This window comes from Pleurodeles waltl, chromosome 4_1, assembly GCF_031143425.1.
Source record: "Pleurodeles waltl isolate 20211129_DDA chromosome 4_1, aPleWal1.hap1.20221129, whole genome shotgun sequence".
NCBI classification, from domain to species: Eukaryota; Metazoa; Chordata; class Amphibia; order Caudata; family Salamandridae; genus Pleurodeles; species Pleurodeles waltl.
The window spans coordinates 172,955,204-172,977,990 of NC_090442.1; the positions used below are offsets into that span (position 1 = coordinate 172,955,204).

Genomic DNA, 22,787 nt, shown 5'->3' on the forward strand with positions numbered 1-22,787 from the left:
GCGGGCACGGGCGAAGGCTAAGGGGCTGCTGGCAGGGCGGTGCTGGTAGGGGGGGTGGCGGCTGTACCTGTAGAACTGGGGGGCACAGATGTTGCCGCCACCACAAAGGAGCTCTCATCGGAGGACGAGTCCGTGTCGCTGGTTACTGATCCGGCCACCGCCGTGAAGCTCCCCTCGCCCTCCGTCCCATTGGTGTATTCTGAGTCCGTGGTGTGGCCCTTCATAGTCATGTGGGATGCAGCCCCCTCATGCTCCGGTGCCACCGTACCTCCACCTGATGATGCTGATGCACAAAAGAACAGGGAGAGCACAAAAAGGGGGGGGGGACGACAGAAGAAAGACAGGTTGAGTGCATGGCTTACCGCTACCGTTGGTGGACAATACAGACACAGCAGCCCCCTGCACTACGCCGCACTGTTGGGCTCTACAGATGCAGTTCCTGGGATATGGCCTACATGGCTATGGTGGACATCTGCACACATAGATGACACAGGGGCATGTATACCTGTACTTGGCACTCTACAGAGGTGGGGTGGAGTGCCAAATGGCCTGCATTACGGAGGGGCCTAGCTTACGGAACTCGCCCTGGCCTAGGGAAACCCACAGCCCTCCTCCCCCACCCAGACCCCTCCACTGCGTGCAAAGTCAGCTGAATGAGAGTGTACTCAACCCCTTGCGTCTGCTGTGATGCCCTCAAGCGCCCATCCAACTCAGAGTAGGCCACCGCCAGGATCCGGAACATCAGGGGGGTCATGGTGTGACGGGCACCCCTCCCACGTTGGGAGGCCATCCCCAGCTGAGCCTCCGCCGTCTTCTTGCTCCAGCGGCGAATGTCCTTCCATCTTTTACGGCAGTGGGTGCTCCATCTCTGGTGGACCCCCAGGGTCCGGACGTCCTTGGCGATGGCACGCCAAATATCCTTCTTCTGGTGGGCGCTGACCTACATGACATGTACAGGGGAAGAAGAGAAGTCATTACCAACTGCACCGTCGAAGTGAGTGGCCCACATCCCTACCCTTGCCATGTGGCACATGCATTCACAGTCCTTCATGCATGCAGAACTCTGCCCCCTTCCTTCTTACAACCAGCCCTCTCCACCCAGGCATAGCCCATACAACTTGCACCCTATGTACTCACCTGTTGGTCTGGAGGACCGTAGAGTAGCGTGTACTGGGGGAGGACCCCGTCCACGAGCTTCTCCAACTCCTGTGCAGTGAAGGCAGGGGCCTTTTCCCCAGACGCACGTGCCATTGTCTCTTCCAGACCGAGGTCACATCAGCACTTGCAGTATAGGTCCTCTCCTGTCGAAGATCAGGTGTCGAGTAATGGCGGTCACGTCCGCGGCGGTGACGTCCGCGGCGGTGCGTATCATCACCGCCGGCGCACTTCGTCATTGGCTCCTCGGATCCATAGGGTCCAATGTTAACCAATGCAACATTGCGCAGCGGTCCTTGACCGATTACCGCAACGGTGTACAACGCCAGCGCAGTTACCTCACATCCCATTGTCCCAGTTTAGAGGTCAGGCAGCCGCCATTTCAGGGGCCCACATGGCTTCATTTTCAACTGCGTCACACATACCTAGGCCTGGACTCAACACACATACAGACAACTTTTTGGATTATGTTTTGTGTTCTGTGTACCTGTGGGTACATACCTCTGAGTTGCTTGACTCTGTGGTCGCTTTTGTCCTTCCTAGGCACCGTCAGTTGGGACATGTGAGGAGATGGCGGAATCCTCCGGTTTACCGACCGCTGGTGGACCTGTTGACAATGGAGGAGCGACATTTAATCATCACCTACAGGTTTGACCATGCCACAATCCAGGAACTGTGTACCCAGTTGGAGCCAGACCTGATGTCAGCAATCCGCCATCCCACAGGAATCCCCCCTCAAGTGCAGGTGCTATCAGTGCTCCATTTCCTAGCAAGTGGGTCTTTTCAAACAACAGTGGCCATGGCATCAGGGATGTCCCAGCCTATGTTTTCCAACGTGTTGTCCAGAGTGTTGTCTGCCCTGCTGAAACACATGAGAAGCTTCATCGTTTTCCCTCAGGTGGAGGATTTGGCTACTGTTAAAGGTGACTTCTATGCCCTTGGACATATCCCTAACATCATAGGTGCCATTGATGGAACCCATGTAGCTCTGGTCTCCCCCCCACAGGAGTGAACAGGTGTACAGGAACCCGAAGAGTTATCATTCGATGAATGTACAGATGGTATGTTTGGCAGCCCAGTACATCTCCCAGGTTAATGCTATGTTCCCTGGCTCTGTGCGTGACGCCTACATCCTGCAGAATAGCAGCATCCCTTATGTGATGGGTCAACTCCAGAGGCACCGGGTGTGGCTATTAGGGGACTCTGGTTACCCCAACCTGTCATGGCTATTGACCCCAGTGAGGAATCCCAGGACAAGGGCAGAGGAACGCTACAATGAGGCCCATGGGCTGACTAGGAGGGTGATCGAACGCACCTTCGGCCTCCTGAAGGCCAGGTTCAGGTGCCTCCATATGACAGGTGGTTCGCTATTCTACTCACCAAGGAAGGTGTGCCAGATCATCATCGCCTGCTGTATGCTTCACAATCTTGCTTTGCGACGCCAGGTGCCTTTTCTACAGGAGGATGGTCCAGATGACGGTGTTGTGGCAGCTGTGGAGCCTGTGGACAGTGGTGAGGAGGAAGCAGAGGAAGAAGACATTGACAACAGGGACTCAGTCATCCAGCAATATTTCCAGTGATACACAGGTGAGAACACTTTCTTGACTACTACAAGTACTTTCACACTTCTACCTCTATCCTCTCTGTCAATTTCAACCAGTATTTGGTAACTGAGTTGTACATTTCCATTACGGTTTCACAGTTGTGGTTACCAACGTGTGTCATCTGCCTGCATCCTTCATGGACTTGTGATGTGTGACATAGGTATGTTGACATTACTATTGAGAACGGATTTTGTCACTGTCATAGCTAATGCACTTTTTCTAAATCACAGACTGACTCCAGATTGTTTTGTGCTTCAAGGGTGTTTATTGCAGTGCTAATTATTGGAGGGGGTGGTAAAATGGTGAGGGGTGATGGTGGAGGAATGTCCATGGCAGAGTCCAGTCTATTAGTCTCACAGGTGCACTGCCCATATGGGCATAGGAAGTGGAGCTGGGGCAGTTCCAATATGAACAGGGTTACAAAGTGGGACAGTGGGATGACAATCAGGGTGGTCTCATTTCTTGGTGGGGGCCTTGCCATCGTGCTCTGTCCTGTTCCTGGATCTCAGGGACCGCTTGCGGGGTGGTTCTCCGTCTGCAGGGGGTGGGGTGCTGGTGTGGTGGTCCTGTGGTGGGGCGTCCTGTCCATTAGCGCCGGCGGAGGTGGTGGCCAGTTCATCGTCCATGCTAGTGTCAGGGGCCCCTTGGAGTGCCACGGTGTCCCTCATGGTGTTCTGTATGTTCTTCAGCACCCCTATGATGGTGCCCAGGGCGGTGCTGATGGTTCTGAGTTCCTCCCTGAAGCCCAAATACTGTTCCTCCTGCAGGCGCTGGGTCTCCTGAAACTTGGCCAGGACCGTAGCCATCGTCTCCTGGGAGTGGTGGTAGGCTCCCATGATGGAGGAGAGGGCTTCGTGGAGAGTGGGTTCCCTGGGCCAGTCCACCCCTATCGCACGGCAGCCCTCCCAGTTCCCCTGTGTTCCTGTGCCTCCGTCCCCTGGACCGTGTGCCCACTACCACTGTCCCCAGGTCCCTGTTGTTGTTGGGGTGGAGGGTTATCCTGGGTTCCCTGTAGTGGTGGACACACAGCTGATTGATGTGTCCTGGGTACGGAGGTATGGGCCCGCTGGGTGGGTGCTGTGCTGGTGTTTCCAGAGGGCGGAAGGTCTGTGTTGGGCTGTGCCTGTGCGAGGGGAACCAACTGTCCCGAGGCCCACGATGGTCCGGGCTGGTCATCCGGATCCAGTTGGCCAGAGCTACTGTGGGCCTCTTCTGTGGGTAGGGTAGAGATGTCTGGACCCTACTGTCTGGTGACGTTAGGTAGTGGTCCTGCAGGGGTGTAAAAGCATGATTATTGCATGTGTGTGTGTCATGGTGTGCAATGGGTGGGTGAGCGTGTACCCCAGTGCTAGCATTCCTGTGTGGGGGCTTGTGTGATGATGGTGGTGTTATGGGTATGTGCAGTGGGCATGCTTTAGTGAGGGGTGTCCATGCTTTGTTGTTTCATGCAGGGATTGGTGTTGGGATGGGTGGTTTGTGTTATTAGTATATTAGTGAGGAGTTGGAGTGATAGGGGAGGGGGTGAGGGTGAGGGTGGGGGTGTGTGATAGCATGCAGGTAGGGTGGGGGATATGATAGTTAAGATTTGACTTACCGATGTCCATTCCTCCACCGACTCCCCCGAGGCCCTCAGGATGCATAATGGTCAAGACCTGCTCCTCCCATGTTGTTAGTTGTGGGGGAGGAGGTGAGGGTCCGCTGCCAGTCCGCTGTACCGTGATGTTGTGCCTGGAGACCACGGAACGCACCTTCCCCCGTAGGTCGTTCCACCTCTTCCTGATGTCGTCCCGATTTCTTGGGTGCTGTCCCACTGCGTTGACCCTGTTGACTATTCTTCACCATAGCTCCATCTTCCTAGCTATGGAGGTGTGCTGCACCTGTGATCCAAATAGCTGTGGCTCTACCCATACGCTTTCCTCCACCATGACCCTGAGCTCCTCCTCGGAGAACCTGGGGTGTATTTGCCGTGCCATGGGGTGGTGTAGGTGATGTGTGGGGTGGTGTATGTGGTGATGAGTGTGGTGATGTGTAGTGGTGTGTGGTGTTTTGTGCGTGGATGTTGTGTGGGTGATGGTGTTGTGTGCCTCTGTGTGGTGGGGTTGTCTATTCTGTGCTCTCTCTCTGGCCTTCGTCAATCAGTTTTGGTCGTAGGGGTTTTTGGGTGATGTGGGTGTGTGTTTTATATTGTGTTGGGTGTGTGGGAGTGGTGTTTGTATGTGAATCAGGTGTGTGTAATTCGAATTGTCCAATGTGGCAGTGTTTTGGAGATGTGTATGTATTTTGAGCGTGGCGGTGTGTACTGCCAATGGAATACCGCGGTTGAAAGACCGCCGCGTGGATTCGTGGGTCGTGATAGCATGAGCGTGTTTCTGTTGGCGTGACGGTGGAGGTTTTGTTTTTGCCATTTTATCACTGACCTTTGGTGTGGCGGACTTGTGTGGGTGTCTGAATTTCGGCGGATTCCGAGATGTGGGTCATAATAGCTGTGGTGGATTTCCGCGGCGGTGTATTGGCGGTCTTCTGCACGGCGGTAAGCGGCTTTTACCGCCAATGTTGTAATGACCCCCATAATCTGTTGCAAATATTACTCTAACTCAGTTAATGAGAGTTCTGTTTTAGCCTCTCTTATCGCTCTGAGCTGAGGAGGCACTGGGAGGGAACATTTTCACACAAGCAGGAAGGAACACACTATTATCAGTATGACACGAGAAACTCACGCGCTGTTTTAAGCATCGCCCCATTTAATGCCTACACGCAATCGTTGACTTCGGTGCTTGGTACTGTAGTACCCTGCACTTCCTGGGACGCCCGTGGAGCCGCATTGAATCCTCATCGGCAAACCTGGTAAAGGAGCCAACATGGCTGCGCTCCTCATGCACAGCAAAAGACGGCTTCTAGGCACTGAAGTGACAGCACAACAGAAATAAAACGTGTCTTACCTAAATTTAACACAGACAAACATCGCTCGTCACATAAAAAGCGTTTCTCAATCTACTGTTCTTTCTCGATTCACTGTCGAACGAGAGAGAATGCGATGGCCTGTCTCTGAGCACACTTTCAGGAACACTACACGCATGATATTGGGGCAGTTTAGATTTTTTTTCATCTGTTTAGCTTTGAAGCTTTCATTACAAGTGCCCTGGAATGATTTCCTTCGTTTACATTTACACAGTTTTACATAGCGCGAGCTCGACCAAAGGTATTCTCACATGAGCATTAGTCCAGGTCCACTTCACAAGGTCAAACTTTTTAAGGTGGTGGGGGAATTAAGAGATTTGTCCATCAGCCCAGAATCAGAGGATGTTGAGCTGACGCCCAGATTCAAACCGGCCCCCAATTCCAAAGTTAGGAGCTCCAGAGGTGACACCACATTCTCTCCACAGAATTACCATTAGAGGGAACACCTTGTGATTCTGAGGCAGGAAAGGAACGGAAATTACAGTATTTCTAGGAGAAACTGGTGTTTCTACACTAACTCCAGCATGTTTTTCCTGTTTTTTCACACTGAGATTTTGACTCTCTTCATATGTAGGACAACAACTTTAATTCCAAGGCCCATCGGAATTACCAGGATGCTTGTGATAAAGGACTAAAGCTTAAATTCAGAAAACACGTCACCTGCCCTCGTGAAGGGTGACGTTTACCTCTCACACCCCTACCAAGTAAACTCCTAACTTAGTGCCCTAGTAATAGCCAAGGTCGGATTGGGATCACAATTACGCCCGACATCCCAAAAAAACTGCCTCACATCCCTGGATCATGCCCTTCCGTGAAACGCCATTTGGTTCTTCTCATTTGACAAATTGTTTGAGAAATGTTTGGAAGTTAAGCATTTTAAAGCTTATAGTCAGTAACATTGGTCATAAGTATAAGAACTGCATTTTGGTCTGAAGGGCAAGTTGAAATTAAGTGGCCACAACATCTGTTCCGGCTAGGGTCGCCACCTGTGTGGTTATTTTACCAGCTTAAATGGTATTTTTATGTCCTGGCCCGTATGAAAAAGAAAAAAATTACATAAAGCTGGTATTTTTTCATTTGATCTGTATGTAGTTTAAACAGTAAATGGCAAAAGCACTTTAAAATGTGTTCTAAAGCTGTCTTCATTCTCCAAGACTTATAGTTAAAATAAACAAAATCAGAAAAGCCATGGTACAAAGGAATAGGGGTCTTTTTATAGAGTCCTGTTTGATTATCATGCTCCAGCTCTTCCGAACACATGAACCAATAGATGATTTATTTTAGGGTCCAGCGTGCAAGTGCTCGGGCCCCTGTTGTAATATCTCCGTGGGCTTTTAACCACACCCATGTCACGCCCATCAGTTTGGTTGGTTCATGGGTATGCCTTTTAAAATTCGCTTGATTTAATTTGTGAAAGGCATGCATACGTCATGCCTTTTCTGGTGTTTATCCCTCCTCAAGTGCACTGGTAAACTAGTGAAAACATATGAGGCTCCATGTTTTCTGCATGGCTTCTGGACTACTTTTTCTTTTTATTTCGTAGACAGCATGATCTCCCTGGGCAGTAGTCGAGCGCTTTCCATTATATCGACCCTTTTACATGGATAATTGCACTTTTGCCGGTTAAATAGATAATTGCACTTTTGCTGATACGTTTGACTATGAGCGAACTTATGTTTCCTTTTTCGGGTCTCCTTCACGCTCATGGAGGCTGTCGGTTCGCTTATGTGAAACTGTATTACTTTTCATTTTCAGTTTATGAGGCAAGAAAAGTCTAGTTATGAGTTTACAACGCTAATTGCTCTAACTCAAGCAAATGCAAGACCATTACATTGCAAATGCTTGTTTTAACTCCTGCTTTCCCAGGGCTTGTCATACTATGGATCCCGCTCAACTGGAATAAGCCACCCCTTCTGAACCTAACTCTCAGATGATTAGTGTAGGACGAGAGGTCAAGGCTCCTTTGGGGGAAAGAGCAGATATAGATCAGTGGACAGGACTACTAACTCAGGGCCTCATTCAAGAGGGCACACTGAGCAACCAGAGACTCATTTTTTTAAGCTCTGGTCGTGCAGTGTGCCAGCCATATTTACAGGGCCACGCAAGGCCACTTTGCGTGGCTTTTCATAGCCTTGTAAATATGGACCCCTTTCACACATAACACTGCGTGAATGGGGCGTTCCACGGGTGTTGCGTGTGGTGTTCCCACGCAACACCCATGGAATCTTAAGGAATCTGGCGCATTCCCAGATTCACAAGTCTGGGAATGCGTCACATTCCTATGCCACTCACTCAGAGGTGGGGTAAGAGTGATGCAACAGCGAGAAACATCTTTCGCAGCAGCACACATAGAAAGAGGAAAAAACAAAAACAATCATCCCCACAACGCAGGCACCCTTACACCAAGGTGCAAGGGTGCCTGCGTTGGTGACTGGCAGCAATTTGTGAGCCAGCACAGGGGAAGAGGACAGAAATGCCCCATATCTTGAAGATAAGGCATATTTCTGTCCTTTCCCACAGGCCTTGTAAATGAAGCCCTTAGTGGGCAAGCAGCACAAACAATAAATTAATGACTAGTAAAATACTTGTTTTTATATAAAGAAATATTTTATTCCTAACTCCACACATACAAAGGCACACAACATTCAAAAACAATAATACAATCCCCCTTGAGATCGGGACTCTAGTAGTTGCCAGGGCACTCCCTATCCTCCCACCTCTAGTGCAATGGGTTTGAAGTTATTCTCCATTCACTGATGACCGCATCCAGGGAATGTAAACTATTAGGCCTTATTCAAGAGTTTTCCCCTCAGACTATGGCCCATATTTATACTTTTTGAGCGCCGCATTTGCGTTGTTTTTTTACGCAAAATCAGGCACAACCTTACAAAATACAACTGTATTTTGTAAGTTTGCGTTGCTTTTGCGTCAAAAAGTGACGCAAATGCGGCGCAAAAAAGTATAAATATGGGCCTATGTTTGTAAATTCAGTCACTAGAGTCTATGGGCTTGCAGTACCAATGTTGGTGTGTAACCTGGAGATTCAAATTCCCAGTTCTTTGCTTACCCACTCCAGTGTAATGGAACCCTTCATCAGTGCAGCGCAGTCATCTTCCAGATTGGCTGGGTCTGGGTGCATGCAGACACATGCTGCAGCACCTGCCAGACACTCTACCATCTGTTTCCAACAATCTGACTTGATCCTGCCATGGTGATTGCACTGTAATTCACTTTTCCCTCAGCAGGGATGAGGGAGGTCTCCTTGCTCCTGAAATGCTCCTGCAGTGTCCTGTTGATCCTCGAACCTCCTTCAGTGCTGTCCATGGAATGCGGGCTGGTCCCACCTTGGTCACAGCAGCAGTTTTTTGGCCCCGGGCAAAGACCCAGACCCTTGGTCTCAGCGTCTCTGGCAGCCACAAGTCCGGTCACGCTGACCTTAATCTGGCATACAGTCGATGGCCTGATCGATGCGGGAGCGGGTTTCTCCCACCTTGTTCCTTGGGTCAGTCTACAGCAGCACCTCCTGGCATACGGGATCTCTGAATCAGTCTGACACATGGGCTGTGGCCCAATCAGTACAGGAGCAGGTTTCTCACACCTCACTCCTTAGCTCAGTCCATGGCAGCTCCCCCTGGCATTCGGGTCACTGAATCAGTTCACCACACAGGCTATGGCCCAATCGTTTTGGAAGTGGATTCCTCACACCCCATTCAGGGAGTCCTCACGTCAGGGCTCCCCTCTGGACCTCACTCCTTCAAACATTGTCCTCTCCCTTATGATGCACACCAGCCTTGGCCAGCGGGCAGGCGCTGGTTCTCCAGGTTCCAGGACAGGTGGTCTTAGTTTCCATGAGGGTAATGCCCCTCACCCAACAGGGAGACCAGCAGACTTGGGCCCCTAGACCCAATGTAATTTGGTGTCTCGGTCTTAAAATGTTATGTTTAGATTCTGCGTCTTTGAAATGGACATCTTTCTCATTTCGTCTTCCTCCAGAAGGAAGTCTGTCACAGCAGCTAGGACTCCTAAGCTAATTAACCTACAAGATTCATGGGAGTAACCAGAGTTCCTAACTAGATGCCAACCACAGTGATATGTGCATCAAAAGGTTGATTCTGGGCTGTTATACCCGCTATTTATGATTCCCTTATCAGTCCCATATCACTTTCTTCCTGAGATGTATCCAGGCTCCTTCCGTGTGATCTATAATTGAATCAAAGAGTCCTTTGAGTCTGCCTCTCCCATCCTCCCATCCTCCCATCCTCCAGTACATGTTCCACCCAGCTTACAGGAATGCAGCAGTACACAAATCTGTCTGGGGAATTTTTCCATTCCTCATGTTTGCACCAGGCAGGCCTCGGCTGTGCAAAATGGAACCCAGGATCCTCCATGTAATGTACCAGTGCACAAATGTATGCACTCACTGTACATCCATAAGACACTCACTGCCTAGTGCTATTATCCTCATGCATTATTCCACCACCAGCATACCTATATGCAACCCACACACTCAGTCTGCACACACTGTTCAGTACTGCACGTTTTGTACTGTGCCAGAGTGTGTTCATTTAAAAATACACACTGCTAGCACACATATACATTTACCATGTGAGCATTGTATCACACACCATCCTTTGTGTAGTGTATTTCTTGAAAGTGCACATGTAGTCAACTCATGTTTCCATCATGTACACACTTCCACATCAACCTGATGTAGGCCAGTAGAGAGATAAACACACAACAGCTGAACTTTTAAAAAAGTGAGTGAGCCTGTAAGCTTCACTCCAGTGATGTAGGATTATATGGACCTGCTCACTACTACTGATACCTACACAGTATGCTGCCACCATCACGCTTCTGCTGCTTAACTCCTGGTGAAGGGGTATTCTTCCACTACTATGAGGGCAGCGCTTTGGACACTCTTCCCGGTCCAACAAGACTGAACTCTGTGAGACAGGCCTATGTCATAGTCCACACATATGATCCATGTTCGCCTATCACAAAAATCAGCATTAAGGATCAAGACAACAGCACAGATGGGCACTCAGGGCAAGTGTACAAGTTTCTTAATTTGCAGGGGACTTTTCAGTCCCAGCAGTGACGTTCTGATGTCTTGCTACAATGAGATCCACACTTTCATGGAATTTTTACATAAATTAAGTTGGAGGCTGAGTTTGTTTCAATCAGTTGTATTGCTTCGTATTCCTTAAGTATCAGGACCTATATTGTAAGGAACTCAATTGAATATTGTTGTGGCACCTAACACGTGGTGCATGATGAGTCTTTTAAATTTCATTTGCACTTTTTGCATGTGTTTTGTTGCAGTAAAACTCTGCCTTCACATCTGACCTTTAGTCTTCTTTCTCAGTCCAATGTGTTGCCTTCTATACATACCTCCCTGTTATCCTCCCTCACCACTCCCTGCTATTTATCTCTTCTTTGTCTCACATTTTTACTGTAAAGCTTTTTTGTGTCTCGCCACACTATTATAGTGCTAATTGTCAACTTGGCTGCCAGTCATCACACATCCATATTCTTTTCTGATGTTAGTATACTTTTCTCTGCTCTCTTCTAACACCTGCACAAAATCGCTCATCTTTCAAGTAACCTTCACTCTTTTATTTCTTTGTTTTTCCTTTGTTACTTTGTTTCTATATATCTCATCTCAACCACAGCTATTGCTTTTTTACATCACATTTGTTTCCTTTTCACTTCTTATTTCTCATCCTGACTTTTTGCAGCTCCCTACACTATAATCACATTCCCTTTTCTGTTTGCTGTGATGTTTGGGGACTGTGGCCATGGGATCATCATGCTGTCTTTTGCGGTTTGGATGGTCCTGAACGAACATGTACTTGCAAAGAATATCACAGATGAAGTGAGTTTTGAGGTTAAGCTACCTCTTTTTTTATTCAGTGGTTTTCATGTATGTTTCACTAAATCTAGTAATAATTCAATGTATCCAAAATATCAATGTATCCAAAATATATGTTTTTTCGTATATTAGTGTACATGAAATGTAAATTGCCTTCAAATAATATTGTTTGGGATAGCAAGTGAGTGCCCTTTTGATGTAAATTAGTGAGGTTATATTACAGCGACATTTTCTTTCCAGGTTAAATCACTCTTTTCACCTCCCATATATCGTATTCTCAGGACATTTCTAAGGCACCATAGTAAGCACTGTGATAAGCATACATGACCTAATCTCTGTCTTCCTCGTTCAAGTCTGTACATGAGGGGTACATTCAGGTCCCACACCAAATAATGGTCCCATACAAGAACTAATTCTTTACATTATCTAGATGTGACCTCCCCTCTCACCCGGCCGTTACATAACCTCTTTGCCTGCTAAGGCACATAGGGTCATATTTATAGGCCCCTAGCGCCACAGAAGCGTCACTTTTAGTGACGCTCCTGTGGCGCTAAGCACAACGCTGTATTTACAAGGTGGCGTTAAGCCACTTTTTGTAGCTTAATGCCACCCTGTAAATACGGCCCCTTCCCACACAGCACTGTGGTGGAAGGGGCGTGCAATGGGTGTTGCTGTACGCGTGCCAAAGCAACACCCATTGCATTTTGATGCTGCCTCAGATTTATGAAATCTCGTAAACATGAGACAAGAGTGGCGTTAGCAGGGCGCAACGAGGAGGAATACTTTTATTCCTCCTTGTTTTTTGCTTTTTCTACGCGTGCTGCATTCTGCCACAAGCATAGAAAAAGGAAAATGATTGTTTATGTCCGGGAAGGTGTCCCTTCCTGCGCATAAACAATCATTTGAAAATTACGCTTCTGTACTTCTGTGTGTGCTGCATTGTGCAGCACACACAGAAGTGCCAAAGCGCCATGAGGGATTGTTTATGTGCAGGAAGGGACACCTTCCTGCACGTAAACAATCACACCCATCAACACAGACATCCTTGCACGATGGTGCAAGGATGCCTGCGTTGGCGCTGGCAGCTAAATTTAGCACCAACACAGGGGGAAATGCAGTGGTGCGCCATAGTCCCTTAAATACGGGGCATCCCTGTGTTTCTAAAGTGGTGCGGCGTGGCGCTGCCAATTTTGGCACAGCACCGTGCTGCGCCACTTTTCTTTAAATCTGGCCTATACTGTTTTGTTTGTGAACTCAATTCAAAATCAGACCCGTACACTGTGGCAGCACTATATTAAGTGATAAATCTGACAGAGACTTCTAGCTGCAGATTCCTTACCTTAAAATTATCCTTAGGCGTCAGACTGGATTCAGAAAAAATTTCATGAGCAGTACCCCTGTTCGCCAGTAGGTTTTGTCTTAAGGCTTCGTGTGGTGATGTCCTCACTAGAAGTGACATACATGGTGCCTATACAGGCGTCACCCGGGTGTGCTGACATCAGTTCTTCTCTTTCTGCAGCGGTCAGCACAGATCTAGAGAAGACCGACCCTTAGTCACTTTTTGAGTAACTTTCTTTAATGTTTTATTGACGATTTTTTAGGTTTTTCCTCCTTGTGTGGCAAGAATGTAATCTAGGACAGTTGCGGCTCGTGGATTGCAAAAGGGGCATGGCGGGGGGCACATTACATTACATAAAAAACATTAAAAAAAACACTTATCTTCTCTGCCTCTGCCGCCCCATCTACTTCATTGCTGGTGCTGCAGACACAGGCTCCCAGCCTGCCCTGTGGCCAATCCTGACACTGTTCGAAGTAGCATCAGGATTGGCTGGGAGCGCGCAGCCAGGGCACTCCCAGAAGGACTGGGATCCTGTTCCGGTTCTCTCCAACCCAGCAACTGTGTTGCTGGGCTGGAGAGAGCCTTCTGCGCATGTGTGTTTGGTCGGCCCGAGATGGCCAGACAAACACACATGCTATCTGAAGGGAGTGCTCTGTGCACTCCCCTCAAGTGCTCGTTACCCCAATGCCCCACCCCTTTTCAAGAAACTGATAATAAACGCTGCCCTAATGGAGGAGCCGCCCCTGATCTAGGAAGGCTGGCTTCAAGCCCTGTAGCACCTGTCATCAATCAATGCTGATGATGGACCCTCATCTTGTATTCCTTTGATGCCTCGAGTGAAAACACTACCTGAAGGCCTGCACCGATTGCTGTGCCATAGACCCAAACTCCTGATGGCTCGACATGTGACACTGCAGTGTTCCAGATCCTGATTGAGAGGAAGTTCACAGGAGTGGTAGCGGATACAAAGATCTTCATCACACTCAAAGTCATCGGGCCAATTGGGTATGTCCGCCCAACACAAAGAGAAGTCGTCATCGAACAGGCCTTCAATTTCAACTCGTCCGTCAGCCGATGACACTAGGAAGCGTTGTGCATCAAATCCTGGCTCCATGGTAGAGCCACCACCTGGGCTGTCTGTGCCTCACAGAGTTTCCAGGAGCTGGAGCTACCCCTACTCAACTTAAAGAGTTCTATGAGGCCATGTGCCTCGTATTTGAGCGGCCCGTTCACTCCGGCATGCCTGTGGGCCCTGAGGGTTTGGAAGGGGCCTCTTCACTTCTGGCTCTCCTTAAGACCCTCTGCGGTTGAGTGCCCTCGCCCGGATTCACAATGTCCAACGGTGTCCCCCAGCTCCTAGGATGCACACCGACAAGCCTCCTGTTGGGAGCTCCCAGACTTGTCCCCACATCCGCCCCTGCACTCTTTTTTTAGGTGGCTTCCCTCGATGCCAAATGTGCAGTGCACAGGAACCTGACTCGACTAGCACCACTGCACTTGAACGCCTCAGTGCAGGTAAAGCTGAATTGCTGGTCTTGTTTGTGACTTTACACCTCTAGCACCCTAATACCCACAGGGGACCCCCGAAAACTTATTGCAAGGACCCCTATGCAGTAAAAGTACCTTGGAACCTCTGCAGCATAAAAGCGCATTTGAGTAAAAGTGTTACCTACTTGCAAATCTTCATAAAACTGCAACAGTACTTATTCTCTTGAAAGTATTCTGGTTTTGAAACATAATGTAAACAAAGTAACTATTTTTCTAAACCATTGGTCTTGAGTTCCTCTTTGAGTGTGTGTCTTATTGATTGACTCTGTCTGTTCAGCAACTGCTTAACACCACCCTCTAATAAGTGTGCCCACACTACTACAAAGGAGAGCGTTTGGTATTTTCACTTTTAACCCCTGTAAGCCAATAGTGTACCTCTAAATTTGGGTCAGTGCATAGATAACTAGCTTCCTACACTCAGCATGCTCCAGAAGACCCGAACATCCTCACACAATACTCTACCCCAAGGAGATTGGCGGTCCAAGCCTCTTTGTCCAATGTAGATCCTGGTGCATGTGGGAAGCTGATCAGGTGTGTGAGCATCTTTTGTGTTATCACCATCTACGAGGTCCTGATATCCCCTATTAGTGAGGTGTAGTCAATGTCTAGAAAGCCAGGCTCTCTAGAGGTAGCTGTGGATGAGCAGCCAAGGCTTATCCAGGACATGCAAAGCTCATGCAATACCACTTTATAGTCACACATCATTTACACACATGAAAGAAACACATAGGGTTACAAAAATAAAGGTAATTTATTTTAGTGACACACATACTAAAATACTATATAGACAATACTCCACTAGCAGGTGAGTAAACACACTATTATATACACCTTAATTGTCAGGAATGAGTATAAAAAGTAATAGAACACAGTGCAATAACAATTGGCAATAGTGACCCTTGGGAGAGCCCAAACCAATCTACTAAAAACATGGAATGCCAATGATGGACCCCCACCCAGGTAAGTGGAATCTGTAGAGGGGAGCTGGAGGAACTAGTAACCCCAAAAGGTAAGTACCAGAGTGCCCCCCAGTGACTAGGAGAGAAGAGGTAAGTACCTGGTTTTTCCCCAAACCCACAGAGAACCTTTGTGAAAGGACTGTGCAAGATCCAAGCAAGACTCCAAGAAACAGAAGATGGATCCAGACAGAAGAAGGCCTGCAAATGAAGGGGACCAAGTCCAGTTCCAGTTGGAGTGTCCGGTTGGGGCAGGAGCCACTACCCACCCTTCTGAAGATGCTGGACCAGGACGACAGTAAATACCAGGAGTTGGTTATTCAGCACAGGAGCAGAGGAAGAGCTCCAGAAGTGATGCAGTCAAAGTCCCATGTCGAAAGAAGAGTTGCAATCCATCAGTGGTGTGGAAAAACCTTCAACAAGCCTTCGCAAAGGCAAGATTTGTAGAAGAGGATTTGCAGCGCTGCTAGAGACCAGGAAGGTCTGAGGGTACTCAACCGAAGGAGGGGAGTCCCAGGAATCCCTCAGAAGTCAGGAGAGCAAGAAGTCATGGCTGCAGCCCTAACAGGCAACTCACAGGCAGCAGGCACAGGAGTCGCAGTGAGGCCCACATTGCACACCTGGAAAGGAGTCCCATGTCGCTCAAGCAGCAGGCAGGAGACCACTCATTGCAGGGCAGAGTGCTGAAGGCCGGGGCTACAAGGAGACTGAAGATCCCTCGAAAGAAGAGCCAACAAGCCTTGGTAGCTGCAAGAGTCATGAAGCACAGGGGTACAGTCCTGCAAGCAGAGGCAAAGACTCACCACCTCCAAAGATGAACAGCTGGTAGAGGGGACCAAGGGCACAACTCTGGACAACCAACTGTTTTGCAGGATCCACGCAGAGTTGCAGGAGAGAGGACCCACACCACCGTTGCAGTTGGTGCCTGTGGAAGCACAGGAGGGACTCCTTCACTCTAATGGAGATTCCGTCTTGCTTCTTGGTGCACACTGAAGACTTGCTGCCCTCAGAGGATGCACAGCTGGGGAAACATTGCAGTTGCTGGAAGGAGCCGGAGAAACAATGTAACACGGCAAAGTCGTTGCTGGAGCTGCAGATTGTCGGTTCCTGTGAAGTCCAGTTGCTGTTCCAGTGGAAAGATGTTGAAGTAAACGTAAAAGGAGTCCTGCTGGAATCTTGCACATCGAATCTGAGGACCCAACCATGAGGGAGACCCTAAATAGCCCTGGAAGGGGGATTGGTCACCTAGCAGGGTGACCACTTATCAGGAGGGGGTTGTGACATCACCTGCCTGTCCTGGCCACTCAGAAGCTCCCAGAGGCCTTTCCCCACCTTGGATTCAAGATGGCAGAACCAAGTGGCCATGTGGAGGCGCTCTCGGCACCACCCCAGGGGTGGTGATGGGCATGGGAGTGGTAACTCCCCTTTCCATTATCCAATTTCACACCAGAGCAAGGACTGGAGGTCCTGGAACCTGTACAGACTGGTATGCAAGGAGGGCACCAAATGTGCTCTTCAAAGCATACCAGTGGCTGCCCCTCCCAAGCCACGTAACACCAATTTCTTAAGGGAGAGGGTGTTGCCTCCTTCTCCTCCCTTCCTGGGCTTGAGCTCTTCAAGCAGCAAGGGCAGAAACCCATCTGTAGGATGGCAGCAGCGCAGGCTGTCTGGGAAAACCCTGCAAACTGGTAGGAGCAAATCTGGGGGTCGTCTAAGGAGCCCCCGGAGTGCATGGAATCATATTACTGGCTAAAGTATTGGTGTATGATTCTGTTATGTTTGATAGCAAACATTCCTAGGTTCGGTGTTACCATTATGTAGCTGGACATAGGTATTAACCTAAGTCCAGTACTGATAAAATGGCTTCACCGCACTCACGAAGTCCAGGAAAATGGAGCTGGAATTCGTGGGGGCACCTCTGCTCAAGCAGGGGGTTCTCTCACACACAGGTACTTGCACCCTGTCCTCTGGGCTAAGTTGGCCTGCCATAGGGGTGACTTATAGTGACCTGGTGCAGTGACCTGTAGGGAAAAGGGTGCATGCACCCTTTCATGCAGGCTACAATGGCAGGCCTGCAGACACACTTTGCATGGGCTTCCATGGGTGGCATAATACATGCTGCAGCCCATGGGTACTCCAATGCCCTGGGTAGTTAGGTACTAGGAACTCATATGGGGCCACTACTATGCCAGTTGTGGAGTGTAAAAAGTTAGGGACAACCAAATCCAGAGAGAAAGAGCACAGTTACTGGGATCCTGGTTAGCAGGATCCCAGTAAACTCAGTCAAAACACACTCAGGAAAAAAGTGGGGGTAACCATGCCAAAAAGAGGGCACTTTCCTACAGTGCATTCCCTACTGTATAACCTGATCAGGAATCTAAAAGGCTGGATGCTTTATGGAAGAAGATGTTTTCTTCCACCAGCATGGCATTGTGGTACTCGAACACCGCATGCCTTTTGCACTGCTATTCCCAGGCTCTGTGGGATCAGTTCTGCAGGTGCTGCTATAGGTCCCCGAGGAGGCCAGGGGCGTACTCTCCCAGTCTGTTGTCAATGAGACAGATACGGATGTTGTGGGCAGGATACGCCCGAGTCACTGGGCAGAGTTGTTTTCTCGACAGTGGCCTTAAGATGCTATGCCTGGTTGAGGACATCTGGCTTTTCCAGGAATGTCCAATCATCACTTATGTACATGACCTTTGAGGGCTTCTATTTCTTTATGTCCTATCTCTTTGGACACAAGGCGGATTCAGCATTAGAGCACTTTAACGCAGCAGGGATACAACCAGGTCATTGGGCCACAACCTGCTTTCGATCCATGGCCGTGAAAGAGGCTTCCAACTGCACCTTTACCCTCCCAGCCTCTGCACCGTGCATCCTCCACAACCTCTGCGTAGCCGAGGGTGTGGTACCTATATACCTTGCAATTGGGGCAGCCAGTGGTCAGGTCAGTCCACCTCCCCCATGGAAGCTCCAGCCTCCAAACCCTCCAAACCCTCTTAATCTCCCATCATACCATCATGGGCTCCCAGTTAGTGGCAGGATTCGCAATCACCTGCCCCAATGGAAGTCCATACCATTGGACAGGTGAATTTTGTATATCATCCGAAGAGGCTGTTCCCTACCCTTCATGACCACCCTTCTTCCCATGCCACCAACTCACAACAGGCCCAAGGATGGTGACCCATCTCTTATCTGCCAGGAAGTGACTGCTGTCTTGTCCAAGGGAGCTATAAACTGGGTGCCGATGCCAAAAGTCGGTCATAGCTGGTATTCCTGCTACTTTCTGGTACCCAGAAAGGACAGAGGCCTTTGTCTTATCGTAGACCTGCACCCTTCCAAATTCTTCGTCAAGAAGGAGAAATTCAAAATGTTCACATTAGCTCAGGTCCTGCCTGCTCCTGACTCAGGAGACTGGATAGTACTGTTGGACACAAAAGACCCGTATTTCTACATTCCTGTCCTGCCTGTCCACAGACATTACCTACTGTTAACGGTAGGCCACGAGCACTTTCAGTTTACTGTGCTACCATTTGACTTATTAGTGCCCCTCTGGTGTTCACCAAGGTGATAATGGTGTTTGCAGCTCATCAGTGAAAATCAGGGGGGCTCGTCTTCCCCTATCTTGATGACTGGCTGTTGAAGATGGGCTCCCCTCAGGCTGTCGTTTCCCACCTACAGACTATGGTGAACCTCCTGCACTCACTGGCTTTCACTATCAATGTGCCGAAGTCACACCTGGCTCCTTTTCATCAGAGCTGTTCTGGACACAGTGACTTTTCAGGCTTATCCTCCCAAACGGCAAGTCCAGGATATTCATACTATGATACCAATGTTTCAACCTCTACCCTGGTTAGGCACCAACTTTACATATCTCACAAGTATCTATGGGGGTCATTCCGACCGCCAGGGCCACGAATGACGGAAGCACCGCCAACAGGCTGGTGGTGCTTCCATGCCCATTCTGACCGCGGCGGTAAAGCCGCGGTCAGAAAACCGGGGCCGGCGGTTTCCCGCCGGTTTAACCCTGGCTGGGCGAATCCGCCAGGGCAGCGCTGCAAGCAGCGCTGCCTTGGAGATTCTGACCCCCTTCCCGCCAGCCTGTTTCTGTCGGTTTTCACTGCCAGGAAGAGGCTGGCGGGAACGGGTGTCCTGGGGCCCCTGGGGGCCCCTGCACTGCCCATGCCACTGGCATGGGCAGTGCCGGGGTCCCCTAACAGGGCCCAGGGCGGCTTTTCACTGTCTGCCTAGCAGACAGTGAAAAGCGCGACGGGTGCAACTGCACCCGTTGCACGTCCGCAACACCGCCGGCTCCATTCGGAGCCGGCTTCTGTGTTGCAGGTCACCTTCCCGCTGGGCCGGCGGGCGCTAACATTGTTAGCGCCCGCTGGCCCAGCGGGAAGGTCAGAATGCCGGCAGCGGTCTTTTGACTGCGGAGCGGCCAAATGGCGGTAACCGCCGGCCTCCGGGTTCAGAATGACCCCCATAGTCTCTTAACATGCTAAAGGCACCCTATTCGTCATATACCAAGCCGTCCATGGTATTATATGTAGGAAACCGGCCTGGTGTGTGGTGGGTACCTGTGGTACTTACACCTTATACCAGGTCCAAGGTTCCCCTATCAGTGACATGTAGGAAGTGTCTAGACGCCAGGCTCTCTAGAGGTAGCTGTGGATGAGCAGTAGTCACACAGCACTTACACACATGAAAGAAATCACTCAGGCCCATTTTTATACCCTGTTTGCGCCAGATTTCCATCATTTATTTTGGCACAAATTCGGCGCAAACCTAACTCCATATTCATACTTTGGCGCTAGACCTCTCTAACGCCAAAGTTATGGAGGTTGAGTCATTTTTTGTACGTGAAAACCGAATGACATGCAAGGTAGGCGTTCCCGTGTAAAAAATGACTCTAAGGCATGTGCGCCTTATTTATCCTCTGGCGTCAAATGATGCACAGGAGGAGGCGGGCCTTAAACCAAGGTGACAAGCCGGATTTGTGCCGTTTTTTAACGCCTGGATCAGGGCAGGCATTAAGGGACCTGTGGGCACATTTCCATGGTGGGAGACCATGGAAGCAGTCCACAGGTGCCCTTCCCTGCACCCAGGGACACCCCCTGCCACCCTCGCCCACCTCTGGAGGACACCCATGGATGTGGGGACCCATCCATGGTGAGTGCAGGTAAGTTCAGGTAAGTATAATGTTTTTTTGTATTAAGTTCGATAGGGGGGCCTAACTTGGGCCCCCCTACATGCCACTGTGCCCAATGTCCATGCCCAGGGGACAAAAGTCCCCTGGGCATGGCCATTGGGCAGGGGGCTTTGCTAAGACAGAAGTCATTTGCATCGGGGTTGTGCGTCAAAAAATGGCTCTAGCCAGCTTAGAGCCAATATTTTTGACTCTAATCTGACTTGCACCATTCTTTGGCACACAACTCCCAGTCTTCCCTTGCCTCCTCTACCTGGTTATTGTCATTTATTTTGATGCTAACCAGGCCGCAGTGCCGGCTAACGTCATTCCATAAATAAGGCGCCCGGTTGGCATGTTGGAATGGCGTTAGCCGGTGGCAAACTTTTTAAAGCAAATCTGCGCTAGCGCTGATTTGCATCAAAAAGTATAAATATGGGCCTCAGTGTTACAAAAATAAAGGTACTTTATTTTAATGATACAATTACCAAAAAGTACTAGAGAGACAACGCTCCAATAGGAGGTAAGTAACAAACTAGATATGTACACTAAGAAACAGAAATAGGCATAAATAGCAACAGAAAACAGTGCAAATAGCAATAGGCAATAGTGACCCTAGGGGAGCCCAAACCACATGCTAAAAATATGGAATGCGAATGCAGGACCCACACCTACCTACATAAGTGGAATGTGTAGAGGGGAGATGGGTGAACTAGGAAACCCCAAAGGTAAGTACCACAGTGCCCCCTAGCGACCAGGAAGAAAGAAGAAAGTTACTGGATTTTCCCCAAACCACCCAAAGGGACTAAAAAGAAGAAAATGCAACACCCAGACAAGACTGCAAGAAACCAGTGGTTGATTCCTGAAGAGGTAGACCTGTGGATGAAGGGGACCAAGGCCAGAAGTCACAGGAGTGTCTGGTGGGGGCAGGAGCCACTCCCCACCCATCCGTGGTTGCAGAAGTTGGTCGACCGTAGGATGAAGACGGTCAGCAGTGCAGCCCTGGAGTCGGTGTAGAGTTCCTGATGGTGCAGTCGGCATCAGACACCGGATGCAAGATTGCAGTCGGTCAGTGGCATGGAAAGGCCACCAACAATCCTTGGCAAAGGAAAGAGTTGCAGAAGAAGAAAAGTGGAGCTGCTGGACCAACAAGGTCCAGGAGTACTCAATCCACAGGGAGAAGGCTCAGAGGATCCTCAATGATGCAGAGAGTCCACAGAAGAAAAGGTAGACCCCCAGGAGACCCACTGGAAGAGGGCCCAGGAGTTGCAGAGGAGCCCAAGGAGCACAACTGAAGAAGGGTCTCATGCCATAGGAGAAACACGCAGAGGACTGTGCATCACAGGGAAGAGTGCTGGGGTCAGGGGTTACACGGAATCTGAAGATCCCTTGGAGGAGATGCCAACAAGCCTTGGCAGCTGCAATGACACAGTGCAAGGGGGTGCTCTTCTGTGTGGGCAGGCAAGGGCTTACCTCCACCCAAGTTGGAGAGCTGATAGAGAGGACCATCTGGACCACTTCTGACCACCACCCGTGTTGCAGGATCCATGTAGCTGAGCAAGAGAGGGGATCCACGCAGCCAGTCGTCGATGCTGTTGGTGCCTGTGGATGCAAAGAAGTGACTCCTTCACTCCGAGTGAGATTCCTTCTTCCTTCTCATGCAGACAGAAGATTTGCCACCCTCAGAGGATGCACAGCCGGGGAAATGTTGCAGAAGTTGGAAAGGTGCCTTGGAAACAATGTTGCAAGCAGAGTCTTCGCTGTGGATAAGGATTGTCGGTTCCTGGAGGGTCCAGTGGCTAGAAATCAAAGTAGAGGTTGCAGAGGAGTCCTGCTGGAACCTTGCAAGCCGAATCTGAGATCCACCCAAGAGGAAGACCCTAAATAGCCCTGGAAGGGGGATTGGTCACCTAGCCAAGTGACCACCTATCACAAGGGGGTTCTGATGTCACCTGCCTGACCTGGCTACTCAGATGCTTCTAGAGGCCTCTGCCCATGTTGGATTCAAGATGGCAGAATCAAAGGACCCTCTGGAGGAGCTTTGGGCACCACTCCTGGAGTGGTGATGGACAGGGGAGTAGTCACTCCCCTTTCCATTGTCCAGTTTCGTGCCAGAGCAGGGACTGGAGGTCCCTAATCTGGTGCAGACTGGTTTATGCAAGGGGGC

At 49.7% G+C, this 22,787-nt stretch overlaps 1 protein-coding gene across 1 annotated transcript in view; it reads left to right on the top strand.

Moving 5' to 3' along the window:
* Positions 1-22,787, top strand: part of LOC138287144 (V-type proton ATPase 116 kDa subunit a 4-like) — a 1,145,905-nt gene that overhangs the window by 328,437 nt on the left and 794,681 nt on the right. The window contains exon 4 of the mRNA XM_069227503.1: positions 11,456-11,592. Coding sequence (XP_069083604.1) covers positions 11,456-11,592 — 137 coding nt within the window. The remainder of the gene's footprint in view (positions 1-11,455; positions 11,593-22,787) is intronic.